Source organism: Phacochoerus africanus, chromosome 10, assembly GCF_016906955.1.
Source record: "Phacochoerus africanus isolate WHEZ1 chromosome 10, ROS_Pafr_v1, whole genome shotgun sequence".
In the NCBI taxonomy this organism is placed as follows: Eukaryota; Metazoa; Chordata; class Mammalia; order Artiodactyla; family Suidae; genus Phacochoerus; species Phacochoerus africanus.
In genome coordinates, this window is record NC_062553.1 from 71,560,167 (window position 1) to 71,576,422 (window position 16,256).

At 38.8% G+C, this 16,256-nt stretch overlaps 1 protein-coding gene across 1 annotated transcript; it reads right to left on the reverse strand.

The window, feature by feature from the left end:
* Positions 1 to 3,269: 3,269 nt before the first annotated feature.
* On the reverse strand, positions 3,270 to 5,594 carry CXCL10 (C-X-C motif chemokine ligand 10). Its single transcript, XM_047798615.1, has 4 exons — positions 5,459 to 5,594; positions 4,809 to 4,935; positions 4,505 to 4,594; positions 3,270 to 4,075 (listed from the first exon to the last, which is right to left on the reverse strand). The coding sequence occupies exons 1-4, from the start codon at positions 5,517 to 5,519 to the stop codon at positions 4,039 to 4,041; spliced, it is 315 nt and encodes a 104-aa protein (XP_047654571.1). The 5' UTR covers positions 5,520 to 5,594; the 3' UTR covers positions 3,270 to 4,038.
* Between the last annotated feature and the right edge of the window lie 10,662 nt (positions 5,595 to 16,256).

Here is a 16,256-nt window from a genome sequence, read left to right on the forward strand (position 1 = left end):
AAGTATAAAATGCATAAATTGGTTAAAAAATAGTGTAACTATATAAATATGTCCTCACAATTTGTTACATCTTATTGATTCTTCAATATAGGCATTACACCATTCTAGGTGATGTGATCAGCAAGACATTATAGACCTTACATTGTACCATGGAGAGAAATGGTTATTGATAATACAATTGTAGAACTGTATTATTTAATTGTACAGTTGCATTATTTAATTATAATTATCAGGGAGTTCCCGTCGTGGCGCAGTGGTTGGCGAACCCGACTAGGAACCATGAGGTTGCGGGTTTGGTCCCTGCCCTTGATCAGTGGGTTAACGATCCGGCATTGCCGTGAGCTGTGGTGTAGGTTGCAGACGCGGCTCGGATCCAGCGTTGCTGTGGCTCTGGCGTAGGCCGGTGGCTACGGCTCTGATTAGACCCCTGGCCTGGGAACCTCCATATGCCGCGGGAGCGGCCCAAGAAATAGCAACAACAACAACAACAAAAAAAAGACAAAAGACAAAAAAAAAATCTAATTATAATTATCATAAATTCTTTGATGGAGAGGAAATCAGAATCAGTTCTAAGAAGACTTCAGCATTCCAACAATGATGTCAAATGACCCCCTTCATGGTGGATTATGCACTTACTTACTATGAGATATATTTCTTCTCCAGAGATTCCTTGTTTGTGTATCAGTTGTAGATTTTTGGTTTGCAGTTATTCTGAAGTTTTGATGCAAGAGTCTATATGTATATGAAATTGTTTTAAGCTGTTGGTCTCTTAATTGCAAGTTCATCTCCAGTGTCCTGCATTTGTACCCACCTCTTCTCATGATTTCTGATTTTGGTGGTATAATTGTGCATGGATGATTTCATACCTCTACTGGTGAGCCTTGTCATTTGTGGAATTTTTGTTTCCTGTTGTGGCCTTTTCTTTTCTGCCTAGAGAAGTTCCCTTAGTATTTGTTGTAAGGCTAGTTTAGTGTTGCTGAATTCTCTCAATTTTTGCTTATCTGTGAAGGTTTTGACTTCTTCAAATCTGAATGAGAGCCTTGCTGAGTAGAGTAATCTTGGTTGGAGGTTTTTTCCTTTCATCACGTTAAGTATATCATGCCACTCCCTTCTGGCCTGCAGAGTTTCTGCTGAAAAATCTGCCAATAACCTTATTGGGGTTCCCTTGTATGTTAGTTGTTTTTTTTTCCCTAGCTGCTTTCAGGGTTTTCTCTTTGTCTTTAATTTTGGTTAGTTTGGTTAATATGTGTCTCAGTGTATTCCTCCTTGGGTTTATTTTATATGGTACTCATTGTGCTTTCTGAATTTGAGTGAGTGGTTCCTTTCCCATGTGAGGGAAGTTTTTGACTATTACCTCTTGGAATATTTTTTCTGTTCCCTTCTCTCTCTCTTCTCCTTCTGGTACCCCTATAATACGGATATTTCACAGTGTTTCACATTGTCACAGAGTTCTCTTCATTTGTTTTCAATCTTTTTTCTCTTTTCTGTTCTGCATCTGTAATTTCCCCTAATCTGTCCTCCACCTCGCTTATTTGTTCTTCTGCCTCCTGTATTCTGCTGTTAGCTACTTCTAGTGAATTTTTTATTTCAGTTATTGTATTTTTCATCTCTTCTTATTTAAGTTTTATATCCTGTATCTCTTTGGTCAGTGTTTCCTGTAAGTTATCCATCTTTGCCTCCAGTTTATTTCCAATGTCATGCATCATCTTTAGCATCAGCAATCTAAAGTCTTTTTCCTGGATGCTGAGAATCTCCTCATCACTTAGCTGATTTTCTGGGGTTTTTCCTTTCTCCCTCATCTGAGTTATAGTTCTGTCTTTTCATTTTTATAGGTTTTTGGTGTGGTGGCCTTTTTACAGATAATAGAGTTGTAGCCTCTCTCACTTCTGGTGTCTGCCCCCCTTGTGGCTGAAGTCAGTGTAGGGGATAGCTGTTGGCTTCCTGATTGGGGGGGCTGATGCCTGCCCACTGGTAAGTGGAGCAGATTCTAATCCCTCTGGTGGGTGGGTCTTAGTCTCTGGATGGGATTAGAGACAGCTGTGTGCCTGAGGGGTCTTTAGGTAGCCTGTTTACTGAGGGGCGGGGCTGCGATCCCATCTGGGTTGTTGTTTGCCCTGGGACTTCTCAGCCCTGACTGACGGTGGGGCCAGACTTTCCCAAAATGGCCACCTCCAGAGACAGGCAAGCTGCTGAATATTGCCGAGAGCTTTGCTTTCAATGTCTGTCCCTCACAACAAGCCACATTCACCCCTGTTTTCCCAGGATGTCCTCCAAGAACTGCAGTCAGGTTTGACCCAGATTCCCATGGAGACCTCGCTCAGCACTGGGACCCAGGACACGTGAAAGTCTGTGTTCGCCTCTTAAGAACGGGGTCTCCGTTTATCTCAGTCCTGTGGAGCTCCTGTGCATAAGCCCCACTGGCCTTCAATGCCAGATGCTCCAGGGGCTCTTTCTCCCAGTGCCAGGCCCCTGCACGTGAGGGTTTGATGTGTGGCTCAGAACTCTCACTCCTGTAGGTGAGTCTCTGTGAACCAGTTAGTTTTCAGTGTGTGGAGCTCCCCCGCCCCCGGAGGTGTGGGGTTGTTTATATCACCCAGTCGCCCCTCCTACCTCTTGATGTGGCCTCCTCTTTTTCTTCTGGAGTAGGGTATCTTTTTTAAGGTTTCCGGTCCATTTGGATAGAGATTGCTCAGCCTTTAGTTGTGAATTTTGTTGTTTTTAGGAGAGAAGTTGGGCTCCAGTCCTTCTATTTCACCGTCTTAATCCTCTCTCTAGTAGGAGTTCTTTATATGTTTTAGATAGTAATAATTTGCCAACTAAATGCATTGCAGATACCTTCTTAGTGGCTAATTGGATATGGGAGGTGAGGGAGGAGGAGTGTAGAATTACTCCCAGATTCCTGATTTCAGGAACTGAGTGCATGCTGATGCTGTTAAACTAGCACATGGGATAGAGGAGGAGAAAAAGCTGTCAGGGGGAGAGAAATCAGTTTATTTTGGAGTTTGATGTTTCTGCGAGATGTCCAGTTGGAAATGTTTAGTAGAAAGCTGGCTGTAAGGATCTGAAACTCAGGCCAAGCTTTGAAATGCCACAGAAGTCCTGGAGGAATCCTGTATGATGGGCCTTTCAGGAGACTGTGGTTGGAAGGAATAAAGTAATTCTCAAATTCATTTGTCATCTGCCCATTCCTACTTCATCTATAGAATATGGATTCTCCAATCAAAGCTTCTTATGAAATAAATGTCCCAGTCAAATGAGCCACCAGACACTTCATCTTATAGTAACTTTATTACCTTTTTTGTCTGAACAGTGAAATAGTCTTTCTTAATGTTTCTAGGAGAGAACATCAGTTTTATTTTGAAGAGCACCCACTCAGCGTATTTGTCTTACATAACATGCAGAACATGTATCCACATTTAAAAATTTATCTCATTGTAGTACATACTTTTACAAGGTATTCCATAAACACTGAAAACTGTAAGAAACATATACATCTAAGAATTCTACTTTGTATAGTCTTTCACTAAATAATACTATTTTCATATACATTTTCAGGTATTTCTAGCTTCTCCTGTGTATTTGGAATTATGTATGTAATCACCAAGAGAATATGGGCCCCTTGGAATGAAAGCAGTAGAAGCCCACGGAGTAAAGATCTTTCTTTAAAAAGCAGGTTGTATTACTGTTTTAAATACCTCTTGGTTATTTGAGATTCTAAGAACTTCGATTAAGTCCCAAAGTGGAATGATCCCTTAATAACCAGACGATAGGAAAGGTGAGGAAAGTGTCAGTAGCAGGGCTAGGACTTGGCACATTCACTAAGAATGTAGCACCTCAGTGTAGCTTATAGTATAGTGCCTGGGCAGAGTTACTGCTCAACAGCTCGGGATGATGAACCATCTGCTGCCCTGCAAGTGTGGGAGCAGCTAATTTGGTGACTGCAATCCATGGACAGTTAGGGCTTGATGTATGGTGTATGTAGAGAGGTGATAGCAGAGGTAGATTCTCTCCGGCCCATCCTTATCAGTAGTGCTGTGATTATGCTTCTCTCTGTGTTCGAGGAGATCTTTTAGACCTGTAAGAAGAGAGGGAGAGTGTGAAAGACTCTGGTTTCAGTCTGAGTTCTGCTTGGAACACACTGAATTCATAGATAATCCCAAGTTCTGAGGTGAAGTGTGGTGAGATTTCCTGCTACACAATCATTGTGTGTTACAGGGAATCCTAGGGAAAGGCTTGCGGGAAATTTGGCATCTTTGCTTGGATAGTTATAACTCTGCCTCAAGGTTGAAATGACCTATTGACACTTCTAGATAGGGAATCAGGTAACTTGATATACCACATAAGATGACATCTCAGTATATAAGCACATGAAGGTAATGGCACAGTGGTGGTAACACTCTTTTAAGCCAAGGATTCCCCAGGAAGGCCCAATGCAAATATTTCTAACTTCCCCAAATTGACATTTCTTAAAGAGAAGTACTACTGCAAGCAGTAGCAAACCTACCTTTCTTTGCTAATTGCTTTCAGTAAATTCTTGATGGTCTTAGACTCTGGATTCAGACATCTTTTCTCCCCATTCTTTTTCATTGTGGCACTATGGAAGTAAATAGGAGTGAAAATATTTAAAACAATGTTTTACAACAGTAAAACAGATGGAATATGCAGTTTTAAAGTCAGACATTTAGGTTTAACTTTAGCTATTTCCCTTTGCTATACTTAGAATAATTACTGATCTTTTGTGATCATCATCACATATTTAATGTATGATTACAACTAGGGAGATGATCATTAGGTGGGATTTTACTCACATGATCTCAACATGTGGGCAAGATTGACTTGCAGGAATCATTTCAAGTTTTTCTAAGGACCTCGGATTAACAGGTCTGTCACTGATCTTGATGCAGGTACAGCGTACAGTTTTGGAGAGAGGTATTCCTGCAGGAAAAGAGACATGTACAGCACGGGAGCTTAGTGCAGTTTTCATTTTAGGCATGTAACATGGCTGGAATAGTACTTAGCAGAACCTGTACCTCCAGGTAATCACATAGTCAATCTGTGGAGGAATGGCCTCATAGATTATAAAACACAGCTCCATATGATTAATTAGTTGATTGTCTGAAAGCATGGAATTGCAGCTTGCTGATTATAAGATCATACCCTTGAGCCCATGCCATATAGTTATTTAAGTTAACTAAGGAGGTATCTATCTCATCCTTTTTGGCGTCCTTCCCTCGAATTTCTCTGTCTATCCCTATTCCTCCTCCACTCCCACCTTCTTCCTTCCCTCCTCTATTCCACTTGCTTTTCTGACCATAAACTCTGACTAGAAGGAATCTCTGCTCATTTTCCATTTATGGGCAGGCTGTAAGACTTCTGCAAATACATTTCTGTATTTAATGAATTTATACCCAGTCCTATTTCTGATGTTACAAGTTAAATATCCCCTGATGTTCCTTACCTTGAGTTCCACTCAGAGTCAGAAGAATAAGGCAGAAAATAAGAACAGCACTTTGGTTCATGGTGCTGCAGCTGAAGATTCTTCTGCAGTAGGCTCAGAATGAGCAGTTGAAGAGTGTCTCAGAAAATGTGTGGCTCGGATGCAGTATTTATTTGCAAATGCACTTTCCCTCTCTAACTCTGATTGGATAACATTATAGTTGACTCTGCACAACCTGCTCTCTGTTCCTTGGGGAAGTCCCGTGTTGCAGAATTGAAGATATTATTTGTATTTATTGTGGTTTCCGAGTTATGGAATTTCCCTCCACCTCCTTTTTTTCAATTGGAGTGATTTAGGTTTCGCTTTCTAAAACAAACTGTTTCTTGAAAAACGGGACTTTATTGCAAGTAGAAATAGTTTTTTTCTAATGGGAAGCTTGGATTCTCATCTCACACTTCCTGCAGTATAAAAATTTCAACCTAATCCTCAAGTCAGAGTCCTAAATACAGTTAGTTTTAAAATGAGTAAGCCTTAATATTTGTTTTTATTCCATTTAAATCTGCAGCAGTAAGACATGGACAGGAATATCTTACATTTGTTCACTTTTTTTATCAGTTTCAGAGATGTTGTATACTTTTTTGTTTTATCCCTACAGTAATCCTGGAAAAAGATAGGAAATTATTTTTATTTTGTATGTGGAAAAATAATTTTGTTTTATTTTTATTTTTTCCATTATAGTTGGTTTACAGTGTTCTGTCAATTTTCTACTGTACAGCAAAGTGACCCAGTCACACACACATATATATACATTCTTTTTCTCACATTATCCTCCATCATGTTCAGTCACAAGTAACTAGATATAGTTGCATGTGCTATACAGCAGGATCTCATTGCTTATCCATTCTAAATGCATTAGTTTCCATCTCTTAACCCCAGACTCCCAGTCCATCTCACTCCCTCCCCCTCCCCCAGAAAAATAATTTTAAAAATTAGATCATTGTGTTAGGTCATACATAGGTTGCTGTCGATTCTAATTAACTATAATGCTTTTTTTTCCCATCATATATTTTATACTCTTTTTGGGGGGGCCACAGGTGTGGCATATGGACGTTCTCAGGCTAGGGGTCGAATCGGAGCTACAGCTGCTGGCCTACGTCACAGCCACAGCTCACAGCAGTGCCAGATCCTTAATCCACTGAACAAAGCCAGGTATTGAACCTGTGTCTTCATGGATACTAGTTGGGTTTGTTTCTGCTGAGCCACAATGGGAACTTTTCAACATATATTTTAAATTTTGGTAATTACTTTCAGAGGCTAGGTAATTTTTTATGTGTAATTCCTTAGTAATAACAGCTTTTCATCATTTGGAGGTAAAGCTAATTTTTAGGAATAGTAATTTATCTAGGTATTGCAGGATTTGATTAAATACTACAGAGTAATAGGTTTGGTTTTCTTGGACAGGGTGAGGGATATGAAACTGGCACATTTCAAGGAATTCTAGAAGTTCTCTGATTATTCATAATGTTGTTAGAATAAGTGAATAGCCTCCAACATAATTCTTTCTAGGGAAAATTTTCTAGGGAGGCTTCTTGGGAGAACACTACTCATTTGGATATCTGATTTCTGTTGTGTTAGTAAACAAGTTTCATGTGTTAGTCACTGAATGAAAATATATGATAAAACCTAGAATAGAGTAAGAAAAGGATTTGTAGCTATAATAGGGTTATTGCAAAAAACAAAAGATTTTTGAGGAAATAAATTTTTTTAAAGTTTTATTCAAGTGTAGCTGATTTACAAAGTTGTGATAATTTCTGCTGTACACCACAGTGAATCATATATAAAAAAATTAAAATGAATTTTTAAAAAAAGACCAAAAAAAAAGGAGTTCACGTTGTGGCTCAGTGGTTAACAAATCTGACTAGGAACCATGAGGTTGTGGGTTTGATCCCTGGCCTTGCTCAGTGGGTTAAGGATCCGGCGTTGCCATGAGCTGTGGTGTAGGTTGCAGACACGGCTCAGATCTCATGTTGCTGTGGCTCTGGTGTAGGCCAGCAGCTACAGCTCTGATTAGACCCCTAGCCCAGGAACCTCCATATGCTGTGGGTGTGGCCCTAAAAAGACAAAAAAAAAAAAAAAAGACAGATAAATACATACCCATTCTTTTTCAGATTCTTCTCGCATATAAGTTATCACACACAGAATATCAAGTAGGGTTCCCTGTATAGCACATTGTCATTGCACACTATATACAACAGTGTGCATATGAAATGCCAGACCCCAAGTCATTCCCCCACCTTTCCCCTTTGGTAACCATAAGTTACAGAAGTCAGTGAATCTGTTTCTGTTCTGTACATAAGTTCATTTGTATCATATCTTAGGTTCCACATATAAGTGATATCATATGAGATATCACTGGCTTTCTCTGGCTGACTTACTTCACTTAGTATAAGAGTCTCTAGTTGTATCCATGTTGATGTAAATGGCATTATTTCATTCTTTTTTCTGGCTGAGTAGTATTCCATTGTGTATATGTACCACATCTTCTTTATCCATTCCTCTATCAATGGACATTTAGATTGCTTCCATGTCTTGACTGTTGTAAGTATTGCTTCAGTAAACATTGGACTGCATGTACCTTTTCGAATTACGCTTTTTTGCAGTTGTATGCCCAAGAGTGGGATTGCTGGATCATATAGTAGCTCTATTTTTAGTTTTTTAAAGAACCTCCCTACTTTTCTCCATAGTGGCTGTACCAATTTGTATTTCCGCCAAAGGTGTAGGCGGGTTTGCTTTTCTCCACACCCTTTCCTGTGGCATATGGAAGTTCCTGGGCCAGGGATAGAATTGGAGCTATAGCTGCAGGCCGCTTGGCTTTTTGATGATGGCCATTCTGACCTGCGTGAAGTGATAACTCATTGCATTTTGATTTGCATTTCTCTAATACGTAGCAGTGTTGAGCAACTTTTCATGTATTTTTTTTGGCCATCTGTATGTCTTTGTAAAACATTTTTTGATTGGGTTGTTTTTTGATACTGAGTTGTATGAGCTGTTTGTATATTTTGGAAATTAAGCACTGTCAGTCGCATTGTTTGTAAATATTTTCTCCCAGTCCATATGGTACGTTTTCATTTTGTTTATGGTTTCCTTATTTATGGTGTTGCTCGCAACAGCAGATCCAAGCCACATCTGTGACCTATACTGCAGCTTGCAGTAACACCAGTCCTTAACCCACTGAGCCATGACAGGAACTCCACCAACTTCTTTTTTTTAAACCTACAATTTCTGTAGATTGGTTTTGCCTTCTCTAGAACTTCATATAAATAGAACCATTTCAGTTATGTACTCTTTTGTGCAAGGTTTCTTTTGTTCATGATAATGTTTTTAGATTCATCTGTGTAGTTTCATGAATGAGTAACTTGTTCTTTTTTATTTTTGCATGGTTCTATGGCTACTATGCACATTTTTATATAAATATTTATCTGGGCATATGCTTTCATTCCTCTTCAATTTGGTAGTAGAACAGAGTGATCTATTTAAACCGTAAATCATCATGTCACTCATCTGCTTAAAACCCTCTAACAACTTAGTTATATTTAGAATTAAATCTACTTTTGTATTCTGCTTTACTAAGACCTCTGTGATATGACTGTGTTTGATTTCTCCAGGCTCATTCTCTCATTGTTCCCTCTCATGCACTATACTCTAGTCACAGAGGCCTTTATACTAGCAATTTTCTTTATCTAGAATACTTTTGCCCCTGTTCTTTGTACTGGTGGCTCCTTCTGGTCATTTGAATTTTAGCTAAATGGTATCTCTCTTACCAAACAATCTAGAGCAGCCATGAACATATTTTAATTCTCTTGAAATTTCTCATTTTCTGATATTTGTTTAATTTACTTTTTATTTTTTTAATGCCTATTTCTTCACTCTTGAACGTAAGCCCCCAAAGAGCAGGGACTCTGTTAGAGCTCATCCCCAGCAACTAAACATCACCTGTCATATGGACGGTATTTAGTGAATACTTAATGGATAGATAGATGTATAAAATTTCCCTGACTTTAAGAAACAGCATAAATAAGAATTGAACATCTTCAAGTATAATTTCTATTGACTTAGCACATTTCCATGTTAGGACATGGGTGTTACCGTTTTCTCTTACTTCAGGAACCAAGTTTAACCTAAGAAAACTATAATTACCCCAGAAATTAGCACAGATTCAGATAAGTAGAATCAATACAGGTATTCTCGGCTAGCTATAGGCCAGAATCTTCATTCTTAAGGCTATGGGATTAATATACAAAGGCTGGTTTACCGAAAAACTCCTTAAGTTATCCATTGGTGGTTTTCTGTAATTGTGCATTGAGTGAATGAATGAATGCAAATCTCTTCAGTGTACATTACACATATGGTCATGGATGGTGTTCTAAACAGGAAAATAAGTTGTGCTTGTTCTCATTATTATTTGGCTACTTTGTGTAGAGAACCAAGCTAATCTCAGGGGATGCCAGGAGGGATAGGAGCCAGTGTCTGTCCTTGTAGACTTGCATTCTAATGGGAAAGACCAACAAATATGAAACAGTAAGTATCAATGAAAGAAACTATGTGATCAGTGCCAAATGAGTGGTATAGACAATAAATGATACGGGCGTTCGTAGGAGATTGTATTCATTAAGACCAGGAGTGTTCAGGTGAACCCTAAAGTGTGAATTGTACTTAGACAAGTGGCTGGGAAGGGAAAGCATATGAAGTTAGAGAAACGTCACAAAAAATGGCATAGAGAGATGCCAGACAACTAGTCAGGCAGGTTGGTACAGTCACATAGGGATGGCAGTGCTTTGTTAGGATTCTGTAGGATCCGGTCCTCAGTTTTACAGGTCCAGAAGCTCTCCTTTTCTTCTAATAATCTGGGGTAATGTTCTCAAAGAGTTAATTCTGCTGACCAAATGACAGGGGTCTAAGATGCAAATTAGAAAGATAGTTTATTTATAGTGAAGACCTTCCAGTGACTGAGATGATTGGATCTGATATCCAAGTTACCCTTTCCCAGTGTCAGAGTACCTGGGAAATTGAATTAGTAGTCAGAATGGTTTCTTGTGAAAATAGAATCAAAACAAAGTTTTGAATGGGGATCTGCTCAGGAGAGAAACCTTTATTAAGGGTTTGTTTTTTTTATCCTGAATTCTTGTCCTTGTAAGTGTGATCAATATGGAGAAGAATTCAGAAAAAACTCAGAGACAGCAGCAAGCCAACTATTACTTGTTATATCCACAGCCAATCTTTCATGAATCATTTGAATAAAAACCTAAATTATAACTTTAAAAATTTGTATTTCAGTTTTTGTAAGGCTTTTTGACATACTCAATTTCTTAGTATTTACTGATTTGGAGTCCAGTTGTGAAAGAAAACAAGAATACAGAAATACTCCATCTTTAGTTTCAGTTTCATTTACTGTTGGTTTATCTTTAAGACTATGGCATCAGGCCAAAAGAAACAGTCTTCTGTAACAAACTTGTTGCAGACCCAGGGAAAAAAATGCTTTCCGAGAAACTAATGTGCTTAGAAGAAATTTCCTAAAAAGTGAGCAGGGAGTTCAGTGCTTTCTGTAGACTGGGAATCTCCCTCAGCTGAGGGACAGAACACCTTGAAAAATATGGGAGAGGAGGGCAAAGCTTTGCTTTTCATAGTTTTGACTGAGCTGCAAAAAGATTCTCTTAGCTAAGAGTGCTTGGTAATACTGGCTACATACTTTGGAGTTACCTCCATCTCCTCATTCACAGCCAGGGCAAAGTGGTTGATAGACTCTAAACATCATCCTGCTTGGGAAAGCCTGAGAAGAGCTTCTCATTCAGACCATGCAGGGTTTTGCTTTTCTCACACTTGATGGGACGATGAGATGGGCTGGGAATCTACAGCTGACCGTATGTAGTTTGGTTTCTCACTTGCTCTGTGATTATGAACAAGTTGTTAGGCCTATCTGTGCTTCGTTTTCTTATTTTCAAATATGCCTTATAATACCTAACTCGTCCACCTTTCAGGTTGTTCTAAAAATGACAGCTTATGAAAAAGGTATTTTAACAAGTCTAAATGAGTTTTTCACTGGCTAGCATTTCAGAAATATAGCCAGCTCTCTGGCTGAATTTCAGCTTATTTCCTGGATTCAATAAATAGTATTTTCTCTCTGGATGATGTAGTTATTTGTGTGATCAGATGTATCTGTTTGTTTGCAGTGTTCATTAGTTATAGGCCTGACTTTCCTGGTGAAAGAGAGGGTTGGAATCATTCAGCATTTATCTTAGGAAGGGGCTTATTTAGGTAATCTGGCTTCCCTTAGGTGAGTAAGAGTCCACTGTGAATTTACAAAACAAGACTTCTCTTCTTTGTTTAATTAAGTCCTAGCCTGAAAAATAAAAAAAGAAAGGAAGAAATTCAATCCATAAGAATCCGAAGGGAAGAAATAAAACTTTGCATAGAAGCCTGTCTGTATAGAAAGCTCCCCCCAATTTACTAAGTTTTAGAAAGAACAGAATTTATCAAAGTGGATGGCCAGAAGGTCAATGTACTACACTTTTTTCCCTTTTTTTTTCTTTTTTCTTGTTTTTTTAGGACCGCACCCATGGGCATGGGGAAGTTCCCAGGCTAGGGATTGAATCTGAGCGGTGGCTGCCATCCTACACCACAGCCACAGCAATGTCAGAGCTAGGCCAGGGATCGAACCCAGGTCATCATGAATATTAGCTAGGTTCATTACTGCTGAGCCACAATAGGAACTCCATGTATTACACTTTTTACAAACACGTGAATATGTGCATGCATGGATCAGAGAGGACAATATATGTAACACCAACTAAAATGATTAATCCGAATCTACAAACCTGTGGTCTAATAACAAGTTAATTGACCATAAACTTCTCATTTCAGAGGAAGAGTGAGAGCAAGTTTTAGATCTCTGGTTCCTCTTTTAGAGAGGAGCCAAAGAAATGTGGCGTAATTATGTCACTGCTTTTCTGAGTGATTTCATATCTTGGAAATTGGGACATTTCTAAGAATCTCTATTAAATTGTAGCAATATTTTGGCTTAACAGAGCAATTGATGAATTAGATCAGCATGCTGTTCAGTAAAGGACGTTGTTAATCCAGAGATCAAAGCACTGAAGGGGACTCAGTGGCAAGATTATGGCTAGTGAATGACATTGAATAGATGGGATGGTAGAAGATAAAATGAAAGGATAGGCAGAGCAGAGTAAGAGGTGGGAATTGATTTCCTTTTTTTCCTTTCTTTCCTGCCCCTGTATATATCTCTTTCTCTCTGTGTGTGTCTTTTTCTTTTTTCACTTTCTTTCTTTTTTTCAACTCTCTTGATTTCCTCTCTCTCTTATTTTTCTCTCACTTTTTCTTTCTTTCACTCTCTGTCTCATTTTCTTTCTTCATGGCCCCAGTAGGGCAGGAAGACTGTGGATTAAGAGGTATTGACAGAGTTCCCGTGTGGTGCAGTGGGTTAAGGATCTGGTATTGTCACTGCAGCAGCATGGGTGGCTGCTGTAGTGTGGGTTTGATCCCTGGTCCAGGAGCTTTCACATGTTGTGGGCGCAGCCAAAAAAAAAAAAGATTTATTGAAATATGCCATTACAGGGGGCTCTCAAGTTATGAATGTTTCTTAAGACAAAGAGTCTGGAGGATCTTTGGTTTCCATATTAAATATCTGTGCAAACTGCTTAGTATTAGACTATTTTATAAAAAATAGTGTATTAAAATTAATATTTACTGTAAGCTTTATTTTGTGCTGTGCTGTTTTAAAAATTTTACCATGTTTGATTTTAATGACCACTGTCTAAGAGGTACCTGTCTTATAAATGATCTAAAATGGAGTTCCATAGCAAGAGTCACATTTAGGCAGTCTAACTGTAGAGTCTAACCATTCTACTAGACTGCCTCTGTGAGTTGCTTTTGGATTAGCCTCTATTGACAAAAATCTATGACATCAATCAACAGGTCAAGGCACCTAGTCATCTTAAGTTAGTGGCATCACTTGTCCCTCAGGAATAAGCAGGCTCTGTTGCTGAATCTGCCTCATCAGGATCAAGAGGAGTAGTGTATCAGACAGGGACTTGGAAGGAAGGGGGGTATATATATTCATCTGGACTTTTGAAAAAAATTTAAGGATGTGGGCAAGAGTAAAGGAACGAATAAAGGATATTGAGGGCATCCAGAAAGAAGCTATTACTGGAACCTAGTGATAAACCCATTACATATTAACATAAAGATTTTTATGAAAATATATTTACCAAACAAAAACAATTTAGTGGAAAGAGTAGCATTGTTTTACATTTCTGGAAGTCTCTTTAATGTCTGGCTTGGTAGACGATGGCTAGATTCTTGTTATCTCCTTCTGCATTTAATTTGCTGCAGTATTACATGCCATGTAGCTTTAGGAAATTGGTGAGATAATGAGAATAAAAAAGACAAATAACATCTTAATGTTACTATTAAATAGTTGTCACTTTATAGATTTTATGAAAGTATCTCAGACTCTTTAGAGGGTAGCGGGGAGGAGAGAGTGTCACAGTTTGAGAACTGCTGTTTTATAATACAGTATCGTATGGCATGTTATAGCGTAGTATAATCTGTGCTCATTCAGTCCTTTTGTAGTTGTTATACAGTGAACACTTAAGACTGTGACCACTAAGCACGTGTATGATATTCACTGATTGTATTTATTAGAACCTTTAATGCAGAGTAAATACAGAACAGTAATGACAAAATAATTTGATGAAAATTTAATGAGTTAAATTAACACAACACATGCCAGTTACACAGATGTGAAGATCCCTTATTTTACAACTAGAAGACTATTGTCGGAGGCCAGCTCCAGCGGCCAGGAGCATGCACTTCCCGATTGGAGAGGGACACGCGTCGGCGAATGTATAACAAGGAGACAGCCTCTTTGTCCCTTCTTTCAGGGCACTGGACTGCTCAAACTTTATTGACAACAGTGGTTGATTATATAGACAGTTTTTCACTGCAGATTACATTACAGTGTTAAAAGTACATTGGTTAACTATTACATGGTATAGCAGCTATGCATCCTGTTTTAAGATCTCTGTCTTAACTAAGCTTAGTGAGTACTTTGAAGAGGCCATAAAGCGCAAGAATTTGGCATTTACAAACTTTGTAGACTGGTGCTTATCTTCAAAGCGTTATGGCAGGGAGACAGTGTAAGTAAATATAAACCAACTTAATTAAACTAGCTATCACTAAAAAGCTTTTAAAATCAAAGACAAAACTCACAGCTAGGTTTTTTGGATAAGATATGGCTAACTTCTATGGACCTCATTAAAATCCTAACTCTAAAGTTTACTATATAACTAGTTAATAAACACTATGTTTTAACTAAGTTGGATTAAAATAGGGGAAAGTCCTTCAGGATGAAATTCTTATTATATTATTGTTGTAACTTTGTTAAATCACAAGTCACCACAGGAAAATAAGAATGGAAAATAAGAATAATAAATAAATAATCAGGAAAGACTGAGGAAAACTGAATAGCAAATAAAACAACAGGAAAGACTAGGTCACCCGAGAAACAATCCATGTTCTCCAGCACAAACATGGAAATTGTTTTCCCAGGAAAGCCCCAGTTCTTCCCTATCAACATCAAAATGAGAGTTGTGTAACCTGAGGCCTGCCCTCGGCTTGTACCATACAGGTAGGCTTTTTATCCTGACCAGAAGCCCACCTTCCGCATGCACCGTTCAGGTGAGCTTTTTTCCTGACCAGAAGCCCACCTTCGGCTTATACCGTTCAGGTGAGCTCCCTTTCTTGGTTAAGAACCTGCCTTCAAGTTTTTCTGCCATCAGGCAAGGTCCATTTTTTTGAGTCCCTGCATTTTCTCGGCTCCCCACAGAAGACCAGTTCATGCATGATCTGGTGAAAACCGTTTTGTCCCTGATGCTCTAGGCACCAGGAGTCCCATTTTGCTCGTGAGTGTTGAGCACCTGCCAAGCCGCTTATAACCATGGGTGCTGCAGGAGTACAAGTAGCTGACATGGCCTTAGTCCTGAAAAAGCAAGTATCATAAGATAGCCTTTGTCTAACAACCAGCCATGGAAGCCCAGAGACTGTCAAAGAGATCCCACGATTGTTGTAAAGAGTTTTGGAATCTTCTGAGAAAGACATTGTAAGCAGAGGAGAGGAAGAGTTTGTTGAATAAGGGGGGAGTGGTCTATTCTACAGTGTATATGTCTGGGACACCTCAGGAAAGGATATGCTTGGTAACTCTGGGGTAGAATCTTGAAAGATGCATAGGTAATAGACACCTGGATAAAGGAGAAGGACATTTCGGATAAAAAATAGCATGGAAATGGCAAATAATAGAATATGACTGGAGTAGAGAATTCAAGGTGGTGACAGAAACAGCATTCAGAGAGAGGCTAAGGAATGTGGATTTTATTCTGAAGGCAATGAGAAGGTATTGAAAAATTTTAAAAGGCGAGTAGTATCAGATTAACATTTTAGAAGATGTCAGAGAAAACCAGAGCTGAACAACAATTAAAGTAGTAAAAAAAGATTTTGTCTAGGAATTTGTATAACAGGGGGGAAAAGAGACCTCGGTATAGAGCTGGGATATTTTTCTGAAAACTGCATGGAAAATTAGGGGTTTATAGCCAAGGTGAGTGTGTGTGTGAACGGGAGGAGGGGGAGCGGTGGCAGGGTAATAAGTGAATGGGAAATTATTAAGGGGGTAGGGTAATTTTTGCTAAACTGACCTAATAGGATTTGGAGGCAAGCTAGAGTGATCAGGTGTCACTGGAGTAATCAGATA